We start from the raw sequence: 12,393 nt of genomic DNA, 5'->3' as shown, positions 1-12,393 counted from the left end.
CCCAGGGCCCCAGGCGAGCCGACAACACAGCCCCTACTGCCTGCCTTCCCCACTCCCATTGGCGTTTTCCAGCATCGCTTCCTGAAGAAACCTCAGGGCCGCTCCTGGGGTGCTCCCTGAAGCCGGCCTATTCCTCCCAGCCTTCCTCGGAGGGCCCCCACTCTGGAGTCCTCCAGCGCTCAGGGAAGGCCGCGCTCCCCGCCTGCCCCGGCCCCTGGCTTTCTCTGCTCCCCGGGGTCTCTGCAAAGGATTCCCTCGCCCTTCAGCACAATCCCTGTGGATTGCCTCTCCCCCAGCCTCTGACCTGGTGCCCGAAGCTGTCACCGACCGGTCCCCAGCTTGCAGGCTGGAGGCAAACCCGGCCCGGGCCAGTTCGATCCCAGGGAGAAACGCTGCAGGTCAGAAAGTTCATTCAAAATCAGCAAAAATAAAATTTAATTGTGCGCCGCAGGCGAGGGCAGTCCGTCCTTCCTTGGGAAGGCCCGCCAGCCGTCTTGAGGGAAAGCACCCCGTTCTTCCTGCGGGGGCGCCTCCAGGACCCCGAGGGCTGGCCCTGGGGTGGGCCACCTCAGCCCGCGGGAGGGGGTTGGATCCGAAGAGGCGAGGTGCTCAGTGGCGAAGTGCCCCCGGCACTTTCGTAGGCCCTTGGCTCCCACCCGAGGCCAGCCAGGAGCTTCTTGGGTCCCGGCCCAGAAGAGCGCCGGCGCCCTAAAATACCTTCCGGGGAACACAGCCCTCCAGCTCCAGCAGCTCCGGCCAGCCGTCGTATTTGTTGGTGCCTGGGTTGTTCTTTAAGAACTAGAGAGAGAGGAGACAGGGGATGACGCGGACCATGGGGCAGGCTGTTCAGGACTCACACCTGAGTTTTCACTGTGCTTTTAAAACCTCATGCCTTGGGGATCCCCGGGTGGCTCAGCGGTTTAGCGCCTGCCTTTGGCCCAGGGTGCGGTCCTGGAGTCCCAAGATCGAGTCCCACGTCGGGCATGGGGCCTGCTTCTCTCTCTCTGCCTGTGTCTCTGCCTCTCTCTCTCTGTCTTTCATGAATAAATAAATAAAATCTTAAAAAAAAAAAAAAAAAACCCTCACGCCTTTACTCATATCACCCTGGTTTTGGCCCCATGGGGAGGCGGTGGTGTTGGACAGGACCAGCCCGTTTCACGGGTGGGGGAACGAGGCACAGAGGAATAGCAACTGCCCAGGGTTTTACAGAGGAGATCAGGGCTCAGTCCTTGCCTGTCATGCCCTGGGGGGTGGGGTATCAAGTGTGTGTGGGGGGGGCAGGCTTGCAGAGTGTTAGCTCCTCTGTCAAATTCTGCACCAGCCTCTTTAGGACACCCCCAAACACCACCCACAACAATGAAGAGGAGCATGCTAGCAATTCATGAACACTCGCTCTATGCCAGGTGCAAAGTGCCTTGGGCATTTTCCCCTTAGAGCAGCCCGAGGAAGGGCATACCATTGTCACCCCATTCTACAGATGGGAAACCTGAGGCCTAGAGGGCCAAAGTAACCCTAGTGGCAGAACCACTGTGTAAGGTTAATAATACAGAGAATAAAATCAGTTAAGATTGTGTTTCCAATGCCTAGGTTTCATTTATGGAGGAAAAAAAAGTATAAACAGCAAAATCTACCAGGGGAATAATTGTGGCTAACCCTCAGGAAAAAAAAAAGGAATTCTTGATGCACCTTCTCCAAATCCTCGAGCCCCATGTGTGGGAAACAAAGGACCCAATGGTTTCCGTCACATCACGGTCTCCAGTTCATTCTGGATGATGGGTCTGCGCCCCGCCGCCCGTGTTCATTCCCCAGGGGCTATAAACACTGATTTCTAACGCCCTGAATTCATTCTCTCAGAAACGCACACGTGCAAACCAGACCAGCATTTTCCAGACGAGGCCGCCCTTGCAGCCCGCTGCGGTCCCCTCACCTGGAGTCCAGTGTCTGACGCTGTCCCCCGGCCCCCCGCAGGCCACTGTGCCTATGCCTGGGCCCCTCCCTGCTTAGCCGGGGAGGCTGTGCTGCGAGCGTCAGGACGGGCATCTCTGGAGGCAGGCTCATGGCCCAGAGCCACCTGCGCATCAGACCCAAGCCGCTGGCCAACACCTCTCTGGAGCTCTGCGTCCTGGACTGGGAGGTGGAGGATGACCCTACCCACTTCACTGCGGGAATTAGCCGCAGCCGAGCCTGCGCAGACCAAGTGCTTGCTGAACGCTTGTGTTTCCTACATAATCAATGCGCCCTCGTGGCTTTCCCGCCTAAGCCCTCCACGGCTCCCCAATGCCTTCAGGATGGAGCGGACTCTCCTCGTAGTCCTTTACGTTTGAGTCGACTCTTAGCTGCCTGCCTTGGGATCTGGGCAGCGCTGAATAGTCTCACCACCAGACAACGGACTAGCTCATGCCCTGCAGGACCTGGCTAGTTCTCCCACATTTGGGAATTGCTCCAGCTGTGGATCAACAGATGAGGGACAGGAAAAAAAGTGCAGAACTTCCTCGGAGGCTCCCAACCCTTCACGGATTCCCCTTTCCTCCTCTGAGACTCTGCTTGGGGCCACCCCTGGGTTGTGAGTGTGGAGCTGCATGTCATGGGCCACTCCTGACTCCTTCCACATACTCAGGTGCACTCTCCTGTCTTCCTCTTGATGCAAATTTATCCTCTCCACTGGGAGCTTAGAAGGGGACAGCACCCTTGGTCCAAACCTCTCCCCCCTGGTGGGGAGCTTGAGGCCAGGGAAGGGGGTGGGGAGAAGGGGCTTGGCTTAGGTTTCCACTGGGACTACAAGCCAGACAACCCCCTCCCCCAACCCCTGCTCTGGGCGCCCCTCTCTGCCCCTCATGCAGGCTTCATCTCTACATTCCTCTCTCATTTCCCCCATTCCTCACTTCCCTCATCCTTCTTTTCTCCTTTTCCTTCTCCTTTCTGTTACTCAACCATTTATATATGACCCAGCTCCTTGCAAAATGGTGAAGGCTACTTCCTGCTAGGGGATTAGCCAATCAGGCCACCATGACCTCTGGGGTCCCCACACTGTCCCTCCCAAGTCACCATCCCTGGCACCTTACCTCCACCTGCTTCCCTGGGATGGGGAGGCCGCCAGGGACCTACCTGCTCAAACGGGCTTTTATCCTTGAGGTTTTTGGCTCCTAAGAAGACCCAGCTATCTCTGAAGCCCAGCTGCTTTGCATAGGAACTGCCCAAGCTGGAGAGGAGCTTCCTGGTCTCATCATTCATTCTGCAGAGGACCAGAGAGGACCATGAGGTGGGGGGTGGGGGGGGGGGGAGGAAGGTGAGGTTCTCAAGTACCTGGCCTCCCCTCTGCCCTACGATCTGCTGGGTGCAGCAGCTGTGCTGTGCATAATTGTGTCCAGGAGGAAAGGGCCGAGTGGTTTTGCTTCTGTTTACAAATGCACATTTCTTTGGAAAATATGGAACATCACAGAGAAACTGAAAATTACAGTCTCACTCACTTGACATAATCATTGTAAGATTTTACTGTGTTTCCTTAGGGTCTTTTCCCCCCACGCACTGGGGGATCCTCCCAATGCTTTGATAATCTGTGTCATTTTTCACTTAATACTAAAGGGTGGGCATTCTCTCATTCCTTAAACCATTTTCTGAATCATCATTTTTGATGCAGTATATCCTCTTTTATGTACATATATGTCCTATCAACATGTGTCAATTTCTGAAACTAGTTGGCCTTTATTGGACAGGGACAGAGTGTCCAGTTTTCCAATGTTGTAACCGAGGCTGTGTTGAGGCTCTAGAACCCCTGTCTTTGTTTACTTGTCTGGTTGTTTCCCTAGGAGAAGCTGCTGGAAGATCAAGCCAGCAGGAGAGCGGGGAAAGGCACTGATAGGGCTTGGAAGCATTTGGTTCCCTTCAACCCATGGCCTGGCACGTGGAGGTTCCCACTTACTTGGTTCCTGGGTCATCATAGGAGGCCACAAGCACCAGTGCACCCTCTGGAATTTCTTTAAGGAATTTCACCAGGAGCTTAATATCTGAGGGAGAAAGGAAAGTTGTCATTTAAGGGAAATGACAGCTGGTCATTCTCATTTTCTGCTACTGCCCTGATGATCCAGGAGTGGCTGGGGTCAGCAGGAGGGGACATCCTGGGTGGAGCTCCCTGCAGCCTTTGTCCAGGGGAGAGCAAAGTGCACAGAGCAAGTGGACCCTCATTCGGATGGTCAAGGGTGGACACTGGAATTCAAAAGTTCCACAGGCAGTTCTGATGTGCAGCCAGGAGTGAGAGACATTGTTCTGAGGGCCCTTGGGGACCCAAGGTATGGAGCACAGGCATCTCTCAGGGACTCTGGGCTCTTTGCACATCCCTTCTGACCCCCCGCTACACTAGTTAAGAACCTAACTTGTCTATGCTGTCTTTATAGGATATGCTCACTGGACCACAAGCAACTCAGGTCACTGAGAGAGAACATCAGTGTCCTACAATTCTCCAGTTTATGCCAAGGAACTAGCCTCCCTTTGCATCTTTAATATCTCCCTGCACTTGTGAAATCTCCGCATTTAACAGAGAGCAGGCCTAGGTGCAGCACCTGGGGCGGGGGGCATCGGCACCCAGCTCACTTCAAGGATATGGATTTGTTTCCATTGTGCTTATTTTTATGGTCACCTTTCTTGCAAAAAAACTCGTAACTTAGGGCAGTGATATAATTTCCTTTTAACATATATTTAGATTAAAAAAAGGAGCCAATTCAAAGGAAAATACTAATAATTCAGATGATACTCTGGATGTGGTGTAGCTGGTACAGGAGGCTCTTGAATAGTTGAGGAAGTATGGGCAAGACTGGCCTAGTGGGAAAAGTAGGGGTGACATCTGTCAAATGAGGATGATTTGTAGCCCTGCCCACAGCATTTTTGTAAAGTGCAAATTAGGACAATGACTCTGGGCATACGGAAAGTACACTATAATGGAATTGCAATTATTAGCAGGATTGGTGACATAAATTTTTGGATCCATTGCAAAATAAAAATGTGGAGCCTTTTGTTAAAAAATTATTAAGCATTTCAAGACTGAGAAGGCAGAGCATCGGACCAAACCTGAGTTTACTCTAAGCGCAGGGTCCTGTATGGCCCACACCCTTGAAGTAGTAATCCCCAGGGATCCCTGGGACCTAGGGGAAGAATCAAATCCTGACAGCAAGGGCCAGCTGCCAACCAGCTCAGTAACACAGAGGCCTGCAGTCAATGACCACAGTGGCTCTGTTAGTGCAATGGCCCTTGATCTCCTTTTTAAAAAGATTTTATTTATTTGAGAAAGAGAGTGTGAGAGAGGAGAGTAAGCACAAGTTGGGAGGGGAGGGGCAGAGGGAGAAGCAGACTCCCTGCTGCTCAGGGAGCCCATGTGGGGCTCAATCCCAGGACCCTGGCATCATGACCTGAGCCAAAGGCAGATGCTTAACCTGCTGAGCCACCCAAGTGCCCTAGCCTTTGAACTCTTGAGGCAAATAGGGAACTCTGAAAATTGGTTGGAGCCATTAGCTCTAGAAACCAAGATCTGTTCTTGTCTGGGATGGACAGTAATGTTTAGAAAAAAATGAAGTGTGCCTTCTGTTAGTTATCATCCCACTTTAAGAAGTCATAGTCTTCCTTTGTCTCTTGTGGGAAGGAGCTACTTGTCCTCAACTGCTTCTGTTTCTGGGTCCCCATCAGCCACGGTTACATCCATGTTCATAATAGAGTAATATAAAATTTAGTTTCCTTTAAATTATTTTTTTACCCTTTTTGACAACCTATAGAATGGGAGAAGGTATTTGCAAGTATCTTATCAGATAAAAGGCTAGTAGCCAACGTCTATAAAGAACTCATCAAACTCAACACTCAAAGAATAAATGATACAGTCAAGAAATGGACAGGAGACATAAATAGGCATTTTCCCAAAGAAGACATACAAATGGCCAACAGACACATGAAAAAGTGCGCAACATCACTCAGCATCAGGGAAGCACAAATCAAAACCGCAGTGAGGTACCACCTCACACCAGTCAGAATGGCTAAAATGAACAAGTCAGGAAAGGGCAAAGTTTAGTGAGGATGCTCAGAAAGAAGAACCCTCTTACATGGTTGGTGGGAATGGAAGCTGGTGCAGCCATGCTGGAAAACAGGGTGGTTCCTCAAAAAGTTGAAAATAGAGCTAGCTACTCTATGACCCAGCAGTTGCACTTCTAGGTGTTTACCAAAAGGATACAAACATAGTGATCCGAAGGGGAACCCCCCCCCAATGTTTATGGCAGCAATGTCCATAACAGCCAAACTATGGAAAGAGCCCAGATGTCCACTGACAGATAAAGATGTGGTGTATATACACACAATCGGATATTACTCAGCCATCAAAGAGAATGAAGTCCTGCCATTTGCAACGATGTGGATGGAACTAGAGGATATCAGGCTAAGCAAAATAAGTCAATGTGAGAAAGACAATTATATGATTTCAGTCGTATGTGGAATTTTAGAAAGAAAACAGAGGATCACAGGGGGAGGGGAAAAATGAAACAAGATGAAATCAGAAAGGGAGACAAACCATAGAGACTCTTAATCCTAGGAAACAAACAGGGTTGCTGGAAGGGAGGGTGGATGGCATAACTGGGAGATGGGCATTAAGGAGAACACTGTATGTAATGAGCACTGAATGGACCCCTGGGTCCCTCCCCAGGCCAGCGGGGCCCCTCCCACTGGCTGCCAGTTCCCACTCAATCCCCTACATCAGTCTCATGAAGTAGACACTGTAGTTTACCTCTATTTTACAGACGGCAAAACTGAAACTCAAAAGGGGTCACCTGCTTCAGCCTGAAGTTCCTTTGTCCATAAACCTGGCCCTGGGCCACCCCAAACCCATTCAAGGTCCTGGACAGAGCCCTCGGCCCCTAGCCTGCCCCACCTTCTCCTCACCAGGAGGGGCCTCGCATGCCTGCATGTAGACACCCCCAGTCTGTCCGTCCAAGCTCTGTCCTCCCCTCCCTCCCCTCCAGCCACTGCCCTGCCCTGGCCACCCCTCAGTCCTAGGGGTATGTGTCTGCAGCTTCTGTCCTAGCAGGGCACACCTGCATGAAGTCTGCATGATGCAGGCTTCTGGTGGGCACATTCTCTAGCCCTGCAGACCCTCAGACCCTCCCTGGGAGGTGGGACTCAGCTGGAAGATGGCCACCAGGGGACCCACGAGACCATCTGAAGCCCTGGGCCCGGGCCCGGGCACCTGTCTCTAAGGGTGCTGCTGCAGATCACCTTCGGCACGTCCCCAGCTGTGGCTGCTGGGCACGGGAGGCAAAGTGAGCTGAGCTGGGATCTGGAAAGTGGGCTCAGTTCATCTGTCCTGATGGAAACCAGTCCTTGCAGGACCACGACTTCTGTAGGTCTGTGAGGGGCTGCCCAGATGCTTTTTCACTCCTTGATGAGGTTCCTGGGTCAGTGGGAAGGAGGAGGGTTGCCAGCTGGGCTTGGGACTGATTCTAGCACGTTTTGGAAGATGTCAGGGTGAGAGTCCCATCCCCATCATGGCTTTGCCAGGCAGCCTGTGGGTGAGGAAGTTGCTGGCAGGAGCTTCCAGCCCCGGCAGGACAGCGTCCTGTCCCCAGGCTAAGGGCAGGGAGGACAGTGGGGTGGCTACCTGCACAGAGGAGCTCAGAAAGTGTGTCTATGCTGCGAGAGAAGAAAAGAAGTCTGCAGAAAGACACAGAGAGCTGGGAGCCTCAGAGCTATCCTTCCTGGGCCTTGGGAGGCCTTGTCCTTGGGCCCGATAGAGACCTCTGTGGCCTTAAAATAAAATACTTTTGGGACGCCTGGGTGGCTCAGGGGTTGAGCGTCTGCCTTCGGCTCAGGGTGTGATCCTGGGGTCCTGGGACCAAGTCCTGCATCAGGCTCCCCGTAGGCAGCCTGCTTCTCCCTCTGTCTATGTTTCTGCCTCTCTGTGTTTCTCCTGAATAAGTAAATAATATCTTTAAAAATAAAAATACCCTTTACCTAGCAAAGCAAACTGGGCCGTGTGTCCTTGTCTTTGGCACTTGAGTGCACACCTGCTGCTTGGCCGCCAACTGCCAGCACTGCTATTTCTTTGCCTGGAGATCTTCTCTGACCTCCAGATCCTCCTGTGTGCCCTGGGGCGGGCCAGAAGTGTGGGAAGTGCCCCAGCCCCCTTGCCCCACTGAGGTCTCCCTGGGGCACATATTTGACACTGGCTTCTGAGTTCCAGTTGCCCGCAGTGTTCAGCCTGATAACACACTGCTCTGGTTGTCTTTCTCTCCCTGTCTTACTTCCCGCTGGCATTCCCTGAGATCACCTTATCCAAGTAAACCGTTGCACTTGACTCCTTGTCTCAGGATCTGCGCCCAGGAGAGCCCAGCTACAATAACAGGGAGGAGTTTCAGAAACAGCAGGATGGTCTTTCACCCCCACCATGCTTCTTTCTGGTTGTCTCCTGTGGAGACTGGAGCTGAGCATCCCCAGCACCCCACTGGCTCTCTTTGCCACAGGAAGGAGCTCAGCCACCCTGTGACCTTAGTGCCAACAGAAGTGCTTACCTCCAGAGTACATGTCAAAATACTTCTGTGTCAGCACCATTCCTGTGGTTCCTGGAGATAAGAGAGCAAAGCCATGATTTCCTGAAACAGGTCATCCTATCTTACAGAAAATAGCTAGTCTTTAGTCTAAGACTTAAAAATAGAATAATAATGGGAGTAAAGTCAGGTCCTATAGAAAGCATGCAGGACTAAGTTGGGGCCCAATAAGTTTTGGGCTGATCTGAGAGGCATGAGAACATAATAGTGGAGGATCTCTGGAATCGAATGGTATCCAACCAGTCTGGGTCTGTCTTCCGCCTTGCCACTTCCTAACGCACCACTTGGCATTTTGACCTCAATTTTTGGCATCCGAACAATGGGCTATGGAAACTAAGGGAGATGGGTTTTAAAATAGGTAGGCAACATACAAGATAAATTTTAGCTGGAGGAGAGTGGTAAAAATAACTGCAATTATTATCATCGTTCCTTCCTGAAAAGGAAATCTATAATTTGAGTCCTCCGACTCTTGGAGGCAAAGGGGTTTGCAGTGGGCTAAATGTATGGAAAGCTCTGAGTTCGGTGATCTGAATTGCATTTGTAGGTTTTTGCAAAGGTTTCTAAGTCCTACAGGGAACCAGGTGTTTGGGGGGGGGGGAGTCGCAGTTCCCCGTCTCTGCCACTAGATGGGGGTGTTGCAGAGGGGATGGCAGCTCTACGTTTTCACCACTGGTCCCATCCCCCTCCCACCAGTTGGTGGATCCCTGAAGAGTGGGGACAGGTGCCTGGGTAGTGGAGGCTCCCCTGCTGGGTGGAAGAGTGGGGGGTTTACACTGCAGCCCTTCCTGGATTCTCGGAGCCACCAGTGCAGGGGCCTTGGAAGCAGGGGTCCGGGGTGTGTGTCTGTATGCACACGAAACCATGATCATGTTCATTTGCAGATTTTTCTGGAATTAGAGGGAGAATGTGCAGTTCGAACAGTTTCTTAAAGGAATCTCTGCCCCTAAAAGATTGAGAACCACTAATCTTTAGCAATTCTTGCTGGCTCATTATACAGATAAAGCCCTGGGAGTGATTGGTTGGACTTCCCCACAGCCGGCATGCAGTAGATGCTTCCAGGGGTTTTTAATTTAGGGAGGTTCAGTTCAGCTGAGGGATTGAGACCTGGAGTCAGTCAGATCCAGGTTCAAATCTAGCTGATTCTGTTGGCTGTGTGACCTTGGGCAAGTTGCCTAACCTCTCTGAGCCTCCATTTTCTTACCGGGAACATGGGGATACTGTGCACACGCCACCGCCACCGTAGCTTCGGGATGAGGTTGAAGGAAATAGCGAGCACACAGTGAGTGCTCAGTAAACCTTAGCTCTTCGTGCTTGTTTTTGTCTTTGTGCGTTGTGAGGCAGCGGGGAAGGCCACCCCAGTCTGAGCCAGTCTCCTGGGAGACTGTTCAAAGGGGGGGGGGGGGTCTTCTTCTGCAGTGGCCCGTTTCAGGGAAGAGAGAGCCAGCAGGTTTCCACCAGATGGGCTGCAGTCACGGCCAGTATCTGCCCTCCTCACTGGGGAGGGTGTGGGGGGGAGTGGAGATTGGGTAGAAGAGTCACTGTAGACTGAGACTCCCACCGTCTTCTGCTGGCCTGGCCTCCCTGTAGGTTGGGGCCACCAATGGAGTGAACCAGGCCTTGCTCTCCTTCTCAAAACTTGGGAGGTGCCATGCCCTGCTCGGCCTCCTGCCCCTCCCAGGCCCCACTTTCCCAGGCTCCCAGGAAGTTGGCCAGGGCTACCTTCTGACCTCCTGCTCTGGGTGAGGCTCCATTTTTGTTTCAGGCTTTGACCTTTCCCCTGACTCAGCGGTTCTTGACAGAAGGGAGAGGGCTCCCCTGGAACAACAGGCCAGGCTTCCAGTCCTACCCTGGCCCTCCCTAGGTGTGTTCACGCAGCCATGCCATACACAAGCTTCACCTTTTCCTCCTGGAGTGACTGCTGTGCCCTTTCTCTACTTGCCCTAGTCTTTGTCCCGGGAAGTGGCTCTTAAATTCAGGGAAATGGCCTTTGTTCTCCATCTAAGAGCTGACAGCAGAGGGGAGGGTCTTGGCTAGGGCAGAGCACCTGCTCCCTACTCCGTCCCTATAAACCCATCCCCTCCTGAAATGTGTCCCTGTTTCAGGCTTGGCCTGCAGCTGTTCCCTGCTAGAGATGCAAGGTAGTGAGGCTGAGGGCCTCCCCCGACATCTCCCTGCCTCCAGCCTCCCTACTCCAAGCTGGAAGGAAGTTTCTGGAGTGCAGGGCTGGGCCCTCATGCCCTGATAAAGCCTTTCTCAGGCTCCCTATTGTCCTTAGCTTCAAGCCCGTATTTCATAGCAGGATGGTACCCCTCACCCTGTCACCCCTGCCTGCTTCCCCAGCTGTACTGGTCACCCCTGCTTCTCTAGGGCAGCCAGAAAGACCCTCTGTGGCCCCCAATGCCTCTTCCCACTCCCTTCTCCGCTCCCTCCACACTGTTGTCCCTGCCTCGAAGGAGCCTCTCCTACTTTCTTCCTGGCCAACCCCTCCTATCTTTCAGGCCTCGGCTGACCAGCACCTCTCTCTGGAAGCCTCCCCTGACTACTGACGCTCCCAGCTCTGTGTCCCAGGTCTCAGGGCTGTGCTTCCTTCTCCTTCATAGATGCTAACCACGTTGGATTGGTTGTCAACTTCCTGGACACCCTAGGGAGTATGAGACCGGGGCCTGTCCTTCTAGTTCATGGCTGACCCCCCAGTGCTCTGTACAGGGCCTGGCCCACAGTAGCTGCTGTTAATCTTTGTTGAGTGAATGAATGAAGGTGTGTGATCAGCTCAGGATCTTACGTTGTTGGTAGTTGTCCCCCATGGTTTCATGTGTGTTGGTTTAGGCTGTGTGACCTTGAAGACGGGGTCATGGTTCACAGGAGGAGCGTACCCTCTTGGGATAGTTGCACATGGCAGAGGCCTGATCAGGACTCTGATGGGTAGGACCAGGTCTCTTAGACCTTCTGTCTCCACAGGCTTTTCCTCCTGCACACTACAGGACGTCCCTGGGCACTTGATGGGGGCTGAGCCAGTGTTGGTTGAATAAATGTGTTACTACCTCCCCGTGCCACTGCCCCTCCCAGTATGAAGAGTATGTAGGGGCTTTCTGGGGTGGGGGGTGGCGGTATGTGGATCAGCAGCTCACCATTCACCAGGGCAATGTTCAGGCCTCTGCCCACGTTGTTTTTCACGGGACTCATGATCCTAAAGAAGAAAAACAAAATACAACAGTTGGTCCCAAGTGTGGAACGAACACTCTGCTTTTGTGACTCTGTGGCTCTGAGAGGGCCCACATGGTGCTATGCAGAAGCATTAGGAAGCACACGGAATAATTTGGGCCATCTGTTTTCTCCTGGAAACGAGCGGTGGGCTGGATTCTCTGAAGAATACTCCTGGCGTGTTTGGATGGGAACAATCTGCTCAGAAAAGAGGGAAGGTCCCTGCCTGGGGATCTGAGGTGTTAGAGGTGGGACCGGCCCACCTCCCTCAAGCAGTGAGGTCTGGCTGCCAGGAAGAAGGCTGAACCCAGAGCGTTGCTGCCACCCTGCAGAGTCTGGGATTGCTGTGTGGAGTCCAGCTGCCTGTGCAGCATCCACACGCCGGTCTTCCAGTGTTTCTTGGGAAAACTGTCCTTCTCTACTTTCAGACCAGGTAGTTCTTGGTATTGATCTCCGTCTCCCAGGCCTGGAAAAGTAGTAGAGCATCCTGTGTCCCTGACCACCATGACTGAGTCAGGTATGTATGGTCATGTAACCCAGGCCAGCCAATTAAACTCAGTCTTGGGACTTCTACAGGGATGATTTGGATGGGAAAGTTTTCTTCCCAGTGGGGTGCCACCCT

At 52.7% G+C, this 12,393-nt stretch overlaps 1 protein-coding gene across 4 annotated transcripts in view; it reads right to left on the bottom strand.

The window, feature by feature from the left end:
- Nucleotides 1-411: 411 nt before the first annotated feature.
- The window catches only part of FAM3D (FAM3 metabolism regulating signaling molecule D), a 37,013-nt gene continuing 25,031 nt past the window's right edge, over nucleotides 412-12,393 (bottom strand). For 3 of the 4 annotated variants that reach the window (XM_072720618.1, XM_072720617.1, XM_072720619.1), the window contains exons 6-10: nucleotides 11,699-11,757; nucleotides 8,535-8,585; nucleotides 3,920-4,004; nucleotides 3,106-3,232; nucleotides 412-798 (exon numbers count right to left, since the gene is read on the bottom strand). In XM_072720618.1, the coding sequence (XP_072576719.1) occupies nucleotides 709-798; nucleotides 3,106-3,232; nucleotides 3,920-4,004; nucleotides 8,535-8,585; nucleotides 11,699-11,757 (412 nt within the window). In that variant the 3' untranslated portion in view covers nucleotides 412-708. The remainder of the gene's footprint in view (nucleotides 799-3,105; nucleotides 3,233-3,919; nucleotides 4,005-8,534; nucleotides 8,586-11,698; nucleotides 11,758-12,393) is intronic. The other variant, XM_072720620.1, reaches the window with a different exon arrangement.

This window comes from Vulpes vulpes, chromosome 9 (genome assembly GCF_048418805.1).
Source record: "Vulpes vulpes isolate BD-2025 chromosome 9, VulVul3, whole genome shotgun sequence".
NCBI classification, from domain to species: domain Eukaryota; kingdom Metazoa; phylum Chordata; class Mammalia; order Carnivora; family Canidae; genus Vulpes; species Vulpes vulpes.
This window is presented reverse-complemented; position numbering and strand designations above follow the sequence as displayed.